We start from the raw sequence: 17,368 nt of genomic DNA, 5'->3' as shown, positions 1-17,368 counted from the left end.
AACAAACAGGGCGACTACTTAAACTCTGCGGCCGCATCAATCGAATCATATTCCCATCCAACCTGCTCAAAACATGAAGTCAATTATTGAGATCAGCGGCATCTGTATCGTGGTCCTCATTCTCTGCAACATGGAGATTTCAAGGGCGCAGACCAGTTCTCCCAGCTCTGGTAGTACGACATCGGATGACTCTCCCAAGAATGTTTACGTGTCCAATCTCGTGTACTCGAATGTGCGAAGGATTCGGGTAGGCAGCACAACCACTAGCAGCACCAGATCCCGGAGTGCCAGGAGCAAGAGCAACAGAAAGCTGAGTGCCAAAAAGGCCCAAGCAAAACGAGGCAGCCAGGCCAAGCGCTTGAACAACCGAAGCTCTAACTCCCGACGGGTGAGGGGTTAAATTGTTGTAAAACTGATTTTAAAGGCATTTTATTTATTGCCGTTCTAAACACAAAACACTTAAGCTTACCGTCGCGAAGGGATAATTAAATTATATAAATACGTAACTTGTACTGTTTGTTTATGCTACTATGAATCGAAAGTGGAGACACTTGACATGGAACTACCGGAACCCGCCACCGAACTACAAACTAAAGAATCACATAGTACGAAATCCAAATTCAGATCATCTAGAGCTTCGTCTGCGCTGTCTTCTTCGCAGGCCCCACTTCCTTGGCCATCACCTGGATGCCGACATGCGGAGCCGCCGGCTTGAAGACCACCTCGCCCTGCGGCTTATAATCGGCGAACTGCAAGCTGAACACCTCGTGGAAGCCTAGCTTTTCCATTACCCGGGCGGAATAGTGGCTGGAGCACAGGACGTGGTACACGTTGATCCCGTTTTCCCTCATGTACTCGTAGGCTCGTTCGGTGAGCCGTCCGGCGATGCCCAGACCCCGATAGTTAGTGTCCACCGACAGGATCTTGCCGTCCAGGATCAGCTCCTCGTCGGGATAAACGTCGAAAATGTTAAACTTCTCCTCCACGTGGTCCATCAGCGAGAGGATCTTCTTGAACTTTGGGTGGTCGCAGGAGTCGGCTGCCTTTTCGGGCACATCATCGGGCGACTATTTGATGAAGAAAAATTAGTAAGCGAAAGGTAAGATGGTTTATTGTTCCACATACCGGACGTCGCATCAATCCATTTAGGAACAGGCCAATAATTTCCCCCTTCTTATTGACTGCTTTGTATGAGCAATTGTCGGGAAGGGGCTTCAAGGAATACTTCTCCAGTTCCTTGCACTCTCCCAGATTAAGGAAGGTGTTGAGCGGTTCATCCTGGGAAGAAAAGTAAAGACGTTGTTAGAGGTTGAGTCGATCATCAGTCTGAGGATTAGCTGAACAAATTGCGGGCGCATTTACGCGAAACGATCGTGGAATTGATCAGCAATTCAAATGATTTATGCACGCATTTGCCGCAGCGAGATTTTCTAGTGATTTATTAGACAGTTTGAGAATTGCAAAAACGGAACTCGATTTGCATATTGCCATTATCACCGGAGGGCGGCGGGGCAATTGGGGCGTGGCATGCATATTAATTCGCGCTTTTAATATAAATATAGGTTTCGATTATCCAATAGGTCTTTGCTCTTTGCATGGGGACAGTCTCATTGGGCGACTGGAACCAGAACCTGATCAAGTCAAGATCAACCGAGCATATTGGTTTCAGTCCGTCAAGAGTCGTGATCCAAGACCACCTGAAAGTTAGCCGTGACATGGATCATGTCAAAAGGCCTCACGACAGCCGAATACTTCGCTAAGATCTTATACCAGTCCCAAGAACGATTTCGATTCCGGGGAATCGGGAAGCAGAAATACCCGAGATTAGTCAACGCATGGCTTAATTAATTCAGCTTTTAGTGTGCGACTTTCGAACGAAATTAAAGCCCAATTAGGGCGATCGAAGGGGCACGTGATCTCGCTAATTGAAATTCGTTGGAACATTATTCAAATTCACCTTTGTGCCTTTCGATTTAAATTATTCGACAGTCATACGAGACGATACATAAATAAGTTTAGAACTCCCAAATCAGAAAGGCAGGTGTTCGGCCCTATTGAATTCCATGAAATGGAAACGAATCTGCATCCAAGTTCCCCGCCGATTACAATACAATGCGTTATGTTTCTGCAATGTGGGAACAGGGGATCGCACTTACCTTGAAGAAAAAGGTCTTGAGCATGGCGATCACCGCCTCCGAGTCCTCGGGTTGCACCAGCTCGATGGTGTAGGGGCAGTCCTTGTCGACGGCGGCGGCGGCGGACGGGGTTTTCCCAGAAACACTAAGGGCGTCCTCCATTTTCTGCGTCAGCCGGGCAATCGGATATAAGTCGTTCAGCTGCAAATGCGGAGCAGACAAAACAAATCGTTTAGATTGAGGCTCTGAGGTGGGGGAAAGACGAACCGCGTATAGAAAACAGTATTATTTATGGCTCTTAGATGAAAGGCATTTTAAATTGTTTTGTATATTTTGTAGCACATGTAGAGCGACGCGACGCTATCCCCGTGCATTTTCATTTTCACTTCCAATTTCCCCGACTATATTTTTCAAATTTTGTTTTCATGTACACCACGGACAGACGCCATAAATTATACAACTGAAATTAAGGTCGCAGTCGCAAAATACTCTATAAAAGCGAGGCATCTTACTTTCTAAACAGAGGGATTTGGTCGTCGTCCATTTTGCGACAGGGTTCTTATTGTACAGCTTGTTTCTGTTTATTATAAACATCTTAAGCTGGCCTGTCGTAAAAGCTTTGATACAGGTTGTTTATAAAATGTATAAGTAATATGACAAGATGGGTGAATACCAAAAATAAGCCTTAATCTCATTGTATTTTCTCTCACTTTAACAGTAAAGAAAGAAAGGGAAGGCATAAGCCACCAAATATTAATAAACAACTTGCTATGACAGCTGTTGCTAATAATATTTGCTTTTGCTTGAAGACTGATCACTGGATTATATGGTTTGATTATGAATACAAACACCGAAATCTAAACTTGGAATGCGATTGCATTTCTTCAAAAATGCCTGCAATAAAATCACGTATCATTAACTTAAGCACACAGCAGATGGGCCATAAAATCGATCCCGAAAATGTTTGAAATTTTCGCACACGCCATATTTTTAATGTGGATACCTTGCCCCCAGGAAAGTGGCCTTTGAGTTCTGTTTACTCCCACTTGATTCTTCACCCGAGACCTCTATTATCTATTATTGGATGCCCCGCTGGTATTTATAGACCTTTTCACTGCCACCCAGCTGCGGCTGCTGGATGCTGCTGGTGGGTCTGGGTGATCCAGATCCAGATCGGCGGTCTTTAGCCACACTCACCCCACATCTGGAATCGAGAATTATGCTGGAGAGCAGCGACTGATCCGGCAGCTTCTGCACTTCCATGTTGATCTGGTTGGCCTTTCGGGACTTGTTTATTGCAAAATGCTTTCTTTTGTTCTACGTAGACAAACAATTTATTGGGGCACGGGCGTCTGAATCGGGGAAATTTATAGCGAACTTTTCCCTGGTTGCCGTTTTTTGTTGGCGCGCACGTTTTGCGAAGTTTTGTTTATTTCGCTGCCGAGGAATCGTTGTTTGTATTTGGCGCTGTTTGGCTTTCAGTTTTACTTTGCTTTGATAAACAGTAGAGTACACAACACACACAGTTCCCGAGACTGGGAATCGGACTCGGAGCAAGATTAATAATGAATGAAGCGAATTTATGGCCCGTAATTTGTGGAGTCGCAAGTCCTTTGGTCCTCGACTGAGTTGAGTTCATGCGCCTGCGAGCAAACAATGAATGCGAGTGAGTCGGCCCCGTTCGCACTTATATAGCCAGCGGATCGTGGCGAGAATGTGTGGAATCGATCTTGGCACAAAAGCCCGCACCGCCGGCTGTTTATTCGCGACTGAGAGAAGCAAGAAGCGCTGGCTGAAGCCAACCGTCGCCGGTCGATCGGTCGGCTATATGGGCTATATAGCAGTCTATTTGCTCGCTTCTCTCGGCCGGGGAGAGGAATCGTGACCGGTTGCCACTCTCTTTCGAGACCAGTCTAGTTTGTCAGCCGCTTCCTGGACTTTCCAAGATGGGCCTTTCCCCGCCGACACTTCCGATGCGGAGGGCGCTGAGTTCTGTTTGTGTTGCGGTCTGCGGTCTGCGGTTCTTGACATTTTCCTCTTGTCAAGATTTAAACAAAAATAAGCATAAACAAGCCCAGGCAAACAGGTTCGAAATTGGTGCAGTGCTATCGAGTCTTAAATGTGCTAACTATCAAGGTCGGCTGCTGTCCGATCAATTGAAAAAGGAGGAGCTCTCTCCTAACTTGGGTTACGTTGGCAATTGTTTCCAATTTCCAAATATATAATAATGAGTTATAATAATGAGTTATAATAATGAGTTATTATAATGAGTTATAATAATGAGTTATAATAATGAGTTATAATGATGAGTTACCGTGACAAACAACTACTTTCGAGAACCCACTGATAAAAAAGCAAACTGTTGAAAGTAACTAGAACCTTTCTAATAATTATAGGTACAGTTTGAGTAGAAATAAAAAATGAACCCAATAACATATTCAAATACCAATAACTTAATACTTGACACGGAACACTCCCCGACTGTTTTCTCATTAGGGCCCACGGGTCGTATGAGTGTTGCCACCACTCGGAGTGTTTGGATTGCCCTAGGAGAACGTTATGTAAACATCCATGGGGCACACCCCCAAAACTTTTGGCGATTAAAACCCACACGGCGTATGCGTACTATTCCGTCCGTGAATGATTTTCCCGCCGCAGTCCGGCCAGTCAGCCCGTTCTGTTTTTGTTTACTTTCCGCTCGCAGCTGTCGCGTATTGTGTTTTTTATTTTGGCCGTGCAAACGGGCAAAAACGGAGCGCACGCCGCTGGCTCAATTAATATGCGACAAAAGAAAGAAACACAAAAGCCATTGTGGAGGTCTCTCCCCAGAAATCGGCGGATAGGACGGATCGGCGGGGCGTATTTACATTCTTCGCCGTCGAATCGGTTTGTTTAGTTTGGCGCGCGCTCTCGGGCCAATTATCGCCCTATGATGCGGGGATCTCTCCGATTCCTCCACGCCAATATTGCGGAATTATGCAGGCTATTAACTCCCTCGATTTCCTAGGCAAACCTCGCCGATTTGGAATATTTTGATTGTGGATTATTTAACCGGTCGAGCACTATGTGGTTTGTGGCCCGCAATTAACAGGCAAAAAATGCAAATTGTCGCCGAAACTGTTTATCATGCACAATCGTTGGAAACTTTTCATGGGTAATTTTGTTTACATTATATATTATTTTAGTCAGCGGTTCGCCCTCTCACTCTGTCTGGTTTTTTGCGGCTTTTTGGGCGGGAAACTCGTTTTCGGTCATCTGATCTGGCCCACTCAAATGTGGAGTACTAAATTTATCTCAGAGCCCCTGAGTCGCGCCTCTTTTCATTGCGCCGGCTACAAGGTTTCCTTTCTTTTTGTGGGATGACTCAATTCTTAACGGGCCGGGTGCAGGTGCAATTTTTCGGGTATTTATAAATCTAACCGCATTTGTTTCTGCATCCGGCGAGTGACTAAAACTTTACGCGATTTTAATTAAGGAACCCGCACCGGCTCGATTATTCTTGGTTTAATAGGTATGCAATTCAGCCCGCTTGCACTTCTGTATCTACTTCTCGCCACGCCTTCGCAGTCTCCACTTAGCGCATGTCATGCCCCTAATGATCCTCCATAAATCTTCCAAGCGATCTACGAGTTTATAGAGCTGCCAAAATTGCCAAACGGTGGCCACAACCAGTTTGCACCACCACAACGCAATTCAGTGGGGTCTGCGGATTATGCACGTCGATATCGAATTAATTGACACTTACAAATGTTTTACGGCACCATAACTTATTAATACGCATAAGTTAAATAGTTGTTCGACCCCCCAGTATTATTCATAAACAGTCGAGTAAGTACTTAAGGTGTGATTTTAACAAATCATTCGTGTGTTGCTTTGATTTTATTCAGATTTAATTACTAGAGGAAAATACAGCCATAACAATTTTCTGTTAAACAATTTGCTTCTGTGTGAAATTCCCAGTTTAATTTTAATTTTATTTATATAGAGCTATATGGGTGAAGTTCCCATGCTTTTGTGTTTTCGAGATATAGAAAAACATTCAATATTTGGCAATAATTTTTTCATTTTTCAGGTACCCTACTCAATTGCGAAACATTGAAAAAGAAGTATTCACTTTTTTATTTAAACGGCTTAATTATGTTGCATTTTTCTGGGACCCACTGTGCGAATGAGTGATATTCCGGCGCTATTAACGACTCCAAAGTGCTGAACTGCCCGCCGTCATCGCCTCGCTGCGATTCTGTTTGCATACGGATAATTAAAATCACATTAACGCCGTTTAAGTGAGCAACGAGATGGCTGGCAATTTGTAAACAGAATCAAAATGATTGAACGTTTCGTTAAACGCTCGAAAGCAATCAAATGATTTGATGTTTTCCTGGCTTATCTCTAGCTGAAAACTAATTTACCCCCTTTGTCTTATCACCTAATCTGAAGCCAGTTACTTTCCACAAGAACTTTGGGTTGGTTTTAAAAAGCTAATTGTTTAGTTAGACTAGCTCAGCCCAAGGTCGCATGCAAATCAACGTCAGGTGTCAGCACCTGGGTCATTTATCAATATTAATAGGTAGCTCAAGCATTAATTTAACAATTATTTAAGGAAAACGCCAAGCCGATTAAGATTTCATATCATGAGTGGGCGTCCTCCTACCGATGTAAATGCTTGCGAACCAATGAGAACTAGTAGATTTTTCACTGTCTGCTGGTAAGCAACACCATTGGACTCGGAGTCATCCATCTTGACATTATAATGTCGATTAATATATTATATATACACGCTTATAGTTCAAGCTATGAATTAATATTTATTAAATGTTGTAGATCAATTACACGTGTAAGAGTCGATTTGAATATGCAAATATTCCCAGAAATTCGCAATAGTTTTTTGCTCGCGGACGGAACTGTCACATACCCACAATTGGTGGCCGCTGTCATATAAATTACAACTTTTTTTTTGCATTTACCATTAATCATTTCCACTGGCTTTGGGATCTGTAAAAACAGCTTCGAATAGTTCTGGTGATTGGGCCGTAAACTTGGCAGGCTGGTCTCTGCTTTTCCGACAGCTGCCATAAGGCGGAATTGATTTCCTACGGCGCCTTGGTCAAGTGGCCCACGACCGAAGCCGGAGTGCGGATTTTGAAGCTGGGCAACTTCGGCCCGAACTCGTGACTGGAAATCGAAAGCCCACATCGGATTTGCCGGTGTAGCTGGTTGGGGGCGGGATACGCGAAGGGGGAGGGGTCGAGACATTGAAAGTTTGATTCGGCCTTAGAACTTTACTCCAAAGCGGCTAAAGCCGCCTAATCGAATTAGTCGGGCCACCATCCACTGGATGGGCCCCAGTCCACTGCCCAAGTCTGGGGCAGTAGCTCCGGTTGGCTGCCAGTCTGGATTCCAGTTTGCGGGTGGTGCAGCCGGTCTTAAGTTCTATAAACCTGTGCGGATCTAAAGGGTATGCTGGATCTAGGTTCGAAATACCTTTCCAAATAAGATAATTTATAGGTAGTTCAAAGCTTGTTGTGCTAAAATACGGTTATAAAATATTTATTTTTACAAGCTTCATATATCTGTTTCTTCATAGAAATGTCAAAATGCCGAAGTTTTTAGTTAGATGCAACTTTTCCCATTTATTAAAAATATAAATTATCAAATAAGATAATTTATAGGCAGTTCAAAGCTTGTTGTGCTAAAATACGGTTATAAAATAATTATTTTTACAAGCTCTATAAATCTATTTCTTTATAGAAATGTCAAAATGTAGAAGTTTTTAGTTAGATGCAACTTTTCCCATTTATTAAAAATATAAATTATCAACTAAAATATAATTTATCAATTCAACGACACAGATTTAAATTGATAACAAAATGTAAAGCATACTATCGGGGATGGCTTTAGTTCGCTGAGTAGCAAATAGTCGGTTCACTAAATTCGAGCGGTCAAATCCGCCTCCTAAGTGGTGTTCCGTTGCATTCTAAACACATTAGAATTAATCACCTCCTATCTCGCCAAAGCGCACGAGTGGCAAACACAATTGTTTGAGCGGGCGAAACAGAAACGATCTAAATTATTTATCAGGTTATTTACAGCAGCACTTCGAGTGCTTTTTGAGCATTTCAATTTAATGCAAATTGCTCGTTTAACTCAACATCGGATATGGCATATATGCGGTGCACTTTATTTGCATAAACGAGCGCGCCCAACTAAGCCCCATCTGCAAATTACCCATCTCGGTTGTAAATTGCATTTTCCCCATTCCAACAGCAAACTTCATTTAAATTCATCACAGGCCCGGGCAATTTCCCCGCCCTGAATTTCCATTTATATTTGCTTTCGGTCGCAGCTGAAAAGGATGTCCGAGATTCCAGTCCACATGCCCAACCAATTCAATCTGGGCTAGTTACCATTGAAATGCGAAATCCCTGCCAGGCAGCTGATAATTTCTGCCATCTGCCAGGACGCAAAAACCGAGGGAGGACTTCTGGGGGCAGAAGATGCTGTTGTTGCAAGCAACAGTGAACAATAAACTCCGGCTTCCTCTAATCTGGCTGGCACATACAGCCCCATTCCCAGCGCCAGCCTGAACCCCTTCTCCCTCGGGGTTTTTCGCCAAGCCAACGGATGCAGTGACGACGACACATTGCGCATTCGCCGTGTGCGCCCTGCGGAACAAGCACTGAGAAATACCAGGCAATCGAATATCCGCCTATCAAGTCGTTATTGTGAAATAAATATTCTCAGAAATACATAACCAATAAACGAGCTTATCGGCTGATAGACCGATAGAGTTAAGTTGAAGTTTACGGGCAATCTAGGGACTTCTTTTCCAGGTATCAGTAGTTCAGTATTGTATTAGTGAATTCCCTGATAAATTTCTCACAATGTTGGTTATAACGACCAACGAATAATCCAACTAGAGTACACATTTTTTCTCTGTACAAAGAACGTAGGAGAGCGCGAATTGCTGGCAGGAAGCCAAACGAAAGTCGTGCACCAGTGGGCATCATCATCGGCGCCGTGATTATCCTGCAGGAGCAGCAGCATCCTCATTATGGGCATTGCCGCTCGACTGCCTCGAGCAGCAGAGGCAGCAGGAGCAACAGAAAAGCGAACGGCAACAAGCTGACACTCTGACAATGTTGGCGCCATTTTGCTGTTTGTCTTTCCTCTTGTAATAAAACGACATCCTTGACTGAGGAGGGTAATGGGATTGGGTTCGGGAGAAGGAGGGAGTGGGAGGGAGTGGGAGCCGCTCTGTCGTCTGAAGGGTGTTTTAAATACTTCAGGGACGGGACTCGTCTCCGCTCCTTCAGAACGCCATCATGATGAAAAGGACTTTTGTGTGGCACGTAGTCAGGACGCTTTGTCAGTTTTCCCGGGGCGGCGTCTCTGTTGTCAGCACTTTGCTCGACTTTTGTTGACAGATTGATTTTGATGTGTTTTCATTGTTATTGTTTGGCTGAGGGTCCTTATAAAATAAAGCGGAGATGGGCTGTGCTTTTCCGCGCTGATTTCGGGGCATCAAGTGCGCTTGAAGAGGCAGCAAACATTTTAGCCTAATTGGTTGGCTCTTGAAGCGCTTTGACTAATTGGCAAAGGCTCTTCCATGGGTTTACGAACTTAATGAACGCTCTGAATGGACCTGAAATATTCATGCGCTTTCATTTATTTAATTGAATGAGAAACGGCCTTCTATAACTCAAGCAGCCAACACAAAAGGGGCTCTGGTCAGCCATCGAAGTGGGGAAACTTTTCCGCCTTCAGCGAAACTAAATCACGGAAATCTGTGTTGTAGCAAATCCTTAAGCAGAGTTTTCCGCATTTCACCCATTGGTTGTTTGCCTTACAGCGTCGTGTACAGTACACTTTTCCTAGCTTGGAAATTCCGGATCAGGAAAAGTCTAGGTTCTATTCTCCCCCAAAGGGTCCAACTATTTTTCAGTTTGAATTATCCAAGTTCGACTGTAATTAAATCCAATTAAGGGGGCTGATGTTTGGGAGCCAGTCGGGCGTCCAGAGAGCTCAGTCAGCTTTATTGGAGCGTATTAAAAAGCCACAAAGCCCGCTCGGCAGGAGCATCAAATGGAATGAAATCAAATCAAATCGATACAAAATACTGTATCAAGTCGGAAGGTCGAGGGGCGGAAGGGAAGGAGAACGTGCCTGCCAGCAGAATCCTGTTGCCCGAAGCCAGGAATTTCTGTTATTCCCTTCTTTTGCTGGCTGCGGCATTGCTCATACGCAACGTTGCCCCCGAATCAATTGAAATAAATAGGATACACATGGTCTGCCTGTGTGTGATGGCTGTGTGTGGTTCGGGGGGTCGTGGAAAGAAGTTGTTTTCCACATATTTGCTTTTTCCTACGGCCCAAGGACTGCGATTTTCATTGCCCGTGTGCGGTTTCCTTGTATTTATTTGTCTGCTTGTTATTGGCAGCTTAGTCGTGCGTGTGGGCCACGATTAAATTTGGTCAATTGTCACGCCCTCTGGTCAGCGATGGAGGGCTTTCGAGGGGCGGAAACTTAAAGCTGACCGCCGAGTTCGCCTTGACAACGGGTTAACTAACAAACATATTCCTGAATCGATTCGAAAAACCTGGTACTTCTTCACTTTAGTGTCTTATGTATGCACGTATCTGCGGGTAGTATTGCTTATTTATGTAACCTTTTTGGTCTGATTGCTCTGGGAGATAAGGAAAATATCTTATCTAAGGTGCTCACCCTTCAAACACATTTTATGCGTTATCAGGCGGTTACTTTGTTGATTAAAATCGAGGAAGACTCTTTAAACTTATCGGGGGACGAACTTAGAACATTTTTCTAAGAAAACAATGTTCTTGAATTAATTATTAATTTCTAAAATCATTTTGTTCCCTCTCCTTTAAGAAACATAACTAAAACAGCGTTGTGCATTTGTTAACGTAAATACTTGTGTTTCTGTGTGGTTTCGTATAGTTCGTCAATTTCAATAATTTAATTTGGTCGCTTGCCAAATAGTCGCTGTTCACATTTAATTAGGACGTGTGCGCCGTTGGGAAACACTATGGACCGATGTCCGACAAATATATATAGTTTATAGTGAATTTTTCTTGTTTTATTTCCACCGAACTTGAAATGAAAAACACTTGGCGGCAAAGTAAATGTCAACGCAGGCTTCTATAATTAAAAACGAAAATAAAAATGTATTTTCGTTGGCAACTTACGCGTGAAATTGGCTAATAAGTGGGCCCTAATGTGCCGTCTCCTTCGGTTTGTTGTTTTGGGGTTATTTGTTGCAGACCGTCGAAATTTATGTTAAAGATTTCCGCCCGATTCGTTCAAATTCGACCGACCAAATGAACCGTTAGCACGTTTTCGAACAAATAAAGTTTTTACAGGCTAGCGAAACTTATATGTATCGAACTATTATAAAAACAATGTTGTTTTAGAAGAGCCAGAAATTCTTTTCGTGATTTTAGGCTGACTGATTTTCGGCTACCGAAGTTTTTTCGTGATATTTTTTAATGGCAAACGAAAACACATTGAAATGCAATGGGCAAATGAGCGTTGCTTAAATAGTTCGCCGGTCGAACTCAGTCGCTTCCAATCTCTCTCCCAATCTTTTCTGCTCATTCATTGAGTGGATTTGGGTTCCTTGGGTACCAAAGTTCTCTCTGCCGAGCACTCAATGCTAACAGCGGATTCGGTCGCTTTAACGGAGGATTTATTGGAGTATGCAGACTTTGTATATCCTTTGATATATCTTTTGATGGCGACAGGATATGTTTATTAGTCCCTGAATATTGTTAAAATTATAAGAACAAATAACAATATTTTCATTTGCAGGAATTTTATTGTTCCAAGTTTCTTACAATTTTTAATATTTTGTATTGAATTATTACAAAAAATATGAGGTGCTGATAAAATGTATCATTTATTTTGAATTAAAGAACTGTTAATATGAACATTCGGACTTTTAGTTAACATGAGTACACGAACTAAAAATTGAGCACAAATTTGAGTAAAGAAGAGAGATTTTGGAGCCGAGGGAGAGAAAGATAACGACTTGGGGAGAGAGGCCGAGAGAACGGGGGTCCTCTGCTGTAAACAAACCAATCCAACCCCTCGGATTCTGATTTTTCACTCGTAATTTGGATACTTGTAACACACGGGTGGTTGGACTACCCCAAAAACCGTAGGGAGGGCGCCCAGTTACTCGTGGTTTAGAGTGGAGCTGCAGAGTGAAAGCGTCGGGAAGCTTTTCCGTTTCAGATAAGAGCGGTGACAATTGCGGAAGATAAGATTGTTGGTTCAAAGCATATTATATTCTTTTTTGCCTTATCAAGGCGAACATATAAAACTGTGAGTTTCTGAACAAACACTTCTCCTACTCGGGCCCGTCTCTTATCAGCTGCGGAACTGTTCTGTTTCGGGTTTGACGGTTGTGCGGCTCTCGAAAAACGCTTGCTTGCAGTCTCAGTCATTTGGTTTAGTTAATGAGCCACTCGCCAGTCCAATGAACTGCGTGGGTTAGTCGGTTTTCCTGTTTATTTGAATTTTCACCTTACTCAGCATTTAAACATTGCAACAGTAGCAGAGTCTGGCTGCTCTTCAAATTAAAAGTATAAACAAATCACCAGAGCCAGGAAATATAAAGTATTGTTCATATATTTATGAGCTCAGGTCTTGCCAATTTTTATTTAATACATAGTTAATCTACCAATATGAAGTATTTTTGAATTTTAAACTTTTTAACAGAAATAACGTCTGTGCGCTGTTAACAATAACAGCATTAGTGTTGTATAATTTCGATAGCCCAAATACCGTTAATACATAAACCACATCAGCACAAGTTTAGTCAATTAATGAAAAATCAGTTGTTCTTGCAAGGATTCTAAGTTTTTTGATTTTCTTGAAGAGTTTACACATTTACAAAACTTAGACAAACCTCATAAAAAATTAAAAAGAAAGCATAATTCTTATGGTATTTAGCGGTATTTTTCGTTAATCGAGGTATGCATGGTCAATTGAGATTCGGTCACACTAACAGTTACATATGTTTATTCGTAAAAAGTAGAACTTTTATAAATAAGGGAGAATTGGTGGCAAATCGAGCCACAGGTCGCTCCAGCTGTACCGCCTGAATAGGATATAGAATATTTCGACCTCTGCCTTTTTCACGATAGAAGGAACCAAGCACAATGAATGGAAGGTGAATCCGCCGGCAAAATCCCGCAGATGTATCCATAAAGTAAACCTCATCTATATATTTACATATATCCCTATTTTTATAGCGTTGCGGAGCCTACGGATTTCCAAGCGGCCACTGCCGCCGCGGCAGCAGCTGCACTGGCAAGTAGTGCGGAACAGGACGAGTGGAGCGTGGGCGAGTGTGGGTTTCTGGATCCCGATGTGCAGCGCACAATGAGAAGCGGCAGTGCTGCCGAGGACATTACCCAGTACCCAATGCACGGCTGGGTGGACGTCACCCGGGAGTTTCACGACGCCTGCGCTGAGCTGCAGCCCGGAGAACTTGCCCAGGACATGCTGTTCGGTCTTTTTGAGGCCATGTCGGCCATCGAGATCATGGATCCCAAGATGGACGTGGGCATGGGCTTCGACAAGCTGGACCTGCCGCCGCCGTCCTTTGAGGCAGCCATTGCGGTAGGATTCCTATTTTTAACTAACTTCCAGATCAACATTCTTCAACTTTCTTTTAAATCCAGACGGGCGCCATCAAGCTGGACGATCTCACGCCCTCCGAACTGATCGGCATCTACGATGCCTTGTTTTCCTGCCTCGTGTCCTGGCTGGAGGGCAACTCCATGGACCAGGTGCTCTTTACCTGCCTCTACCTGCACGCTCCCTCTCAGATCAAGGATAAGGCATTGCGCGTCTTCTGCACTGCCGTGCGCAATCTCATCGTTGTCATCAAGAACATCATTGCCGTGGCAGCCGTCAACGAAGAGGAGGACTTCCAGTTGTACGGCAACTCCGCTCTCTTGGCCGCAGAGAAGGCACAGCCGGGGACGGTCTACAGTTTGCTCAAAGAAGTGGAAGACGAACTGGTGCGAAAGTGCAAGAAGCTAACTACCACGGAGGACTGGATGGCCGTGGTTCATCGGCTGCGGTTTATGCGGCACCTCTTCCAGGTTATCTACCACGTGGAGCAGATGGCCAGCTCCGACACGGTAGACGATAAGGTCGATATCTACAAAATCCTGCTAGTGGCTTCGGAAATGCTTCCGGGCATAAGAAACACATTGGATCGGGGCACCCAACCCGAGAAGGGATGTAAGTTGACTGCGAGAGTACGCTCCTATATAAATTAAAGCTATTTTCCCTTTGATGTTCAGCTGAAGCCCCGAACCCCATGGGCTTCTCACCCCGAATCCACGATCGTAGTCAGCCGCCCGCTTTTCCGCGAAGCATCAAGATCAGAGATCGTCCGGCCAGCTATCAGTTCCTCGAGGAAATGATTTCGCGCTTCAAGTACGCATGTAAGGTTACTAAGTACAAGGACTACTACTCGGCACTGGTGCGTTGGGTTTTCATTTTGTATTTTGGGGGATATAAACCTCATTGTTTTTTTTTTAGAACTTCTTCATTGAGTACAGCAAAAAGTCGGGCCAGTGCATCCTGTCCAGAAGCGTTCTGCAGACTTTGTTTAGCGCCAACATGAGGGTAGCGCACGGGAAGCTTCCCATGAAGCAGTTCCTGCGCCACTCAGTGCAGACATTCAACTCGCCGCCCGTGCTAAATATTAAGCATCCCGTGTCCGCCGACCCCAAGGTTCAGCAGCACCTTGAAAACTTCTTCCGTTACTGCATCAATATGAACACCTTCACGCAATTTATCCGCATTTGCGGATTCAATCGCGCTAGGCAGCGCGACAAGCTGGCCCGCCTGATTGAGCACTTTGACACCATCCAAGTAGACGCGGCGCGGCTGGACTCGTTGATGAACCAACTGGCCAACGAACGGGCGATGGAGGGCAACGAAACAATGGCAACCGCCCTAAAGCACAGCACCCACTTCTCCACCTGGGTGCTGTACAACTGCTTCCGTGCCATGCTGATCTTCCTAATGTCCGGCTTTGAACTGGAACTGTACGCCGTGCACGAGTTCCTCTACATCTACTGGTACCCATACGAGTTTTTGATCGGCTTCCTGGTCTCCGCGCTGACACGCACGGAGAACATCCTGCTGGCCCAGGAGGAGTACGCCGAGCACCAGAGCAAGATCCTGTCGGGCGGCGGTGGAGCAGCAAAGAACCGCAAAGCAGCCAAGCCGAAGAAAAATAAGAAGCAGCAACGTCCCTACCGCGCCGAGATCGTCTTCTACCACGCCCTCCTCAGCCTCTGCGGCGGAATGTACAAGGCCATGGGCGCCCTAACGAAAGACGGACGCGTCCGACTGCCGTTGTCCAAGTTCGACAACGAGGAGATCCGCTACAACCGTCGCTTCCTGCCCTTCGCCACGCTCACCAGCCCACCTCCGGTCTCATACGCGGAGTTCAAAAACATTCGGGAGCACATGATGCGGCCCAGCGTGGAGGATCTGTACACCTATGCGGCTAAGCACTTCGACCAGGCCCGCAATGTCCTCGAGAGCATTCAGAACCCTGATCAGGAGGTGAGTCAAAGAATTATTTTTAGGTATTTAAATTAACATTTTCTTCTTCAGATGCTCGACCTTCTTCAAATTGCGCGAACCAACTTTGTGGTAATGAATGTGCTGGCTCGCGGTCACCAGAAGGAAGTAAAGCGCCAGCCCGAGTTTGACTTCTCGAAGCATAGCTACTTTCCCATCATAAAGCTGAAGTAGATGTTCGTGTTCCGTAATTGACAAGAATAAAATTTAAATGTATGCATTTTAATGTCAACTCTGCTCTTCTGCCACAATATCCTGCTTAATTAGGAGCTCCTCCGCGTATCCCTCGATGGGGCAGCTCTTTGCGCAAGTGTAGACCGCCAGAACGCCCCAGTCGAGGTTTTCGTCTTCAAGCAGCGTCAGCACTTGCGGCATGATCTGGAACTCAAACTGGCGGGCTCCGCCGCAAAGAGGACAGTTCGGCAACTCCTTTAGTTGATCCTCCACTGTTTTGGCGATATTGGTGATCCACAGTGGCTGACCACCGCGTTTGTAGCGCACAATCTGATCGGGTTCCGCGGCAGTTTGCTTTTTGAACAGACGGAATGTCTTGTCGTCCGCAGCTGCCGTGTCCGCAAAATATTTGTCCATCTCCGACTCGGAAACGTTACTCAGGTCTCCTGTCTTGCCATTGGCCTCCAGTTCCTTGAACTCAGCCAAGCGGGCATCCTCATCTTTGTCATCCTCGCCAGGTTCCACTGGATTACTGTCCATCACAATCTCGAATTCAGGGAAAACGATGTGGTTTAGTGGCTTGGCATGGGATCCTGTTGTTGCTCCGCAGTTTGGCTTGTGCTGTGGCCAGTGTGCCCTTTGGTGCTCCGAGGAGCAGTAGTGGATGGCCTTGCATTTGCTGCAAGTGTGCGGAGCATGGCAGCCGCAGGCGACGCACAATTTCTTCGAGCTGGGAATAGCGGGCTGTAAAAAGTTAGTATTAATTTTTAAGATCTTTACGTTGTAAGTTTTAGTTCCTACCAAGGGATCTCCCAATTCGCTTGGATCTTCCTCCGAAAAAAACTTGTTTTTCCGCGGCAACTGAGATCTCAGCACCGTAAAATTGCTAAAAGGGTAGAGTATTAGTCACTATTGTTGTAGGAAACCTCGGAGTACCTTACCTTGCACTCTGTGCCTCCTGGCAGTTGGCATTTCGACAGAGAAACAAATAGATCGACCGGTGGAAGTTAAAGTCGTCATCGAAGGGAGCATACAACTGCGCTAAGAAGGATTTTGGTGCTAGGCACTTCCTGCACTGCAGCTGCGATGTGGACGGCAGAGAATCCAGTTCTAGCCAGGCGGGCTGGCCACCCAACTTGCTGGGAAAGTATCGGTTACTCAGCCAGGCGGCATTGTCGTTTTTTTCAGCGAATCCCAAGTCAATTTCCATTCTTAAAAACTCGTGTTCAGTGTGACCGCAGCTAGATCGCCAGAAAATGAAACATGCAAAATGTACCAACATTAGTATGCAGACTGCAAATTAGTTATTATTTTATTTAATAATATTAAATTTACTTACTTAGCATCTTTTGATTTCTTTACAAGTTAAAAAAAAAAGCTTAAAACGTAATTGCAAAAAAATTAAAATATATAATCGTCAGAACTAA

General features: G+C 44.7%; 4 protein-coding genes across 5 annotated transcripts; 2 read left to right on the top strand and 2 right to left on the bottom strand.

Moving 5' to 3' along the window:
- The first annotated feature begins 23 nt into the window (after positions 1-23).
- LOC108090891 lies at positions 24-506 on the top strand. Its single transcript, XM_017189793.2, has one exon. The coding sequence runs from the start codon at positions 74-76 to the stop codon at positions 398-400; it is 327 nt and encodes a 108-aa protein (XP_017045282.1). The 5' UTR covers positions 24-73; the 3' UTR covers positions 401-506.
- LOC108090888 (arylalkylamine N-acetyltransferase 1) lies at positions 414-11,674 on the bottom strand. Of its 2 annotated transcripts, none has more exons than XM_017189791.2 (4): positions 11,339-11,674; positions 2,157-2,336; positions 1,126-1,278; positions 414-1,067 (listed from the first exon to the last, which is right to left on the bottom strand). In XM_017189791.2, exons 2-4 carry the CDS (start codon positions 2,295-2,297, stop codon positions 630-632), a joined length of 732 nt encoding a protein of 243 aa, XP_017045280.1. In that variant the 5' UTR covers positions 2,298-2,336; positions 11,339-11,674; the 3' UTR covers positions 414-629. The 2 variants fall into 2 exon arrangements, with proteins under 2 accessions (XP_017045280.1, XP_017045279.1); XM_017189790.1 differs by lacking the exon at positions 11,339-11,674 and adding an exon at positions 3,333-3,880.
- Positions 11,675-13,157: 1,483 nt separating this feature from the next.
- Positions 13,158-15,993, top strand: LOC108090920 (N-alpha-acetyltransferase 35, NatC auxiliary subunit homolog). Its single transcript, XM_017189851.1, has 6 exons — positions 13,158-13,326; positions 13,409-13,778; positions 13,841-14,408; positions 14,471-14,652; positions 14,712-15,749; positions 15,801-15,993. The coding sequence occupies exons 1-6, from the start codon at positions 13,316-13,318 to the stop codon at positions 15,939-15,941; spliced, it is 2,310 nt and encodes a 769-aa protein (XP_017045340.1). The 5' UTR covers positions 13,158-13,315; the 3' UTR covers positions 15,942-15,993.
- On the bottom strand, positions 15,974-17,176 carry LOC108090921 (programmed cell death protein 2). The gene is made up of 3 exons (XM_017189852.1): positions 16,883-17,176; positions 16,743-16,827; positions 15,974-16,685 (listed from the first exon to the last, which is right to left on the bottom strand). Exons 1-3 carry the CDS (start codon positions 17,149-17,151, stop codon positions 15,996-15,998), a joined length of 1,044 nt encoding a protein of 347 aa, XP_017045341.1. The 5' UTR covers positions 17,152-17,176; the 3' UTR covers positions 15,974-15,995.
- Positions 17,177-17,368: the final 192 nt, after the last annotated feature.

This window comes from Drosophila ficusphila, unplaced genomic scaffold (assembly GCF_018152265.1).
Source record: "Drosophila ficusphila isolate 14025-0441.05 unplaced genomic scaffold, ASM1815226v1 contig_414, whole genome shotgun sequence".
Lineage (NCBI taxonomy): Eukaryota > Metazoa > Arthropoda > Insecta > Diptera > Drosophilidae > Drosophila > Drosophila ficusphila.
This window is presented reverse-complemented; position numbering and strand designations above follow the sequence as displayed.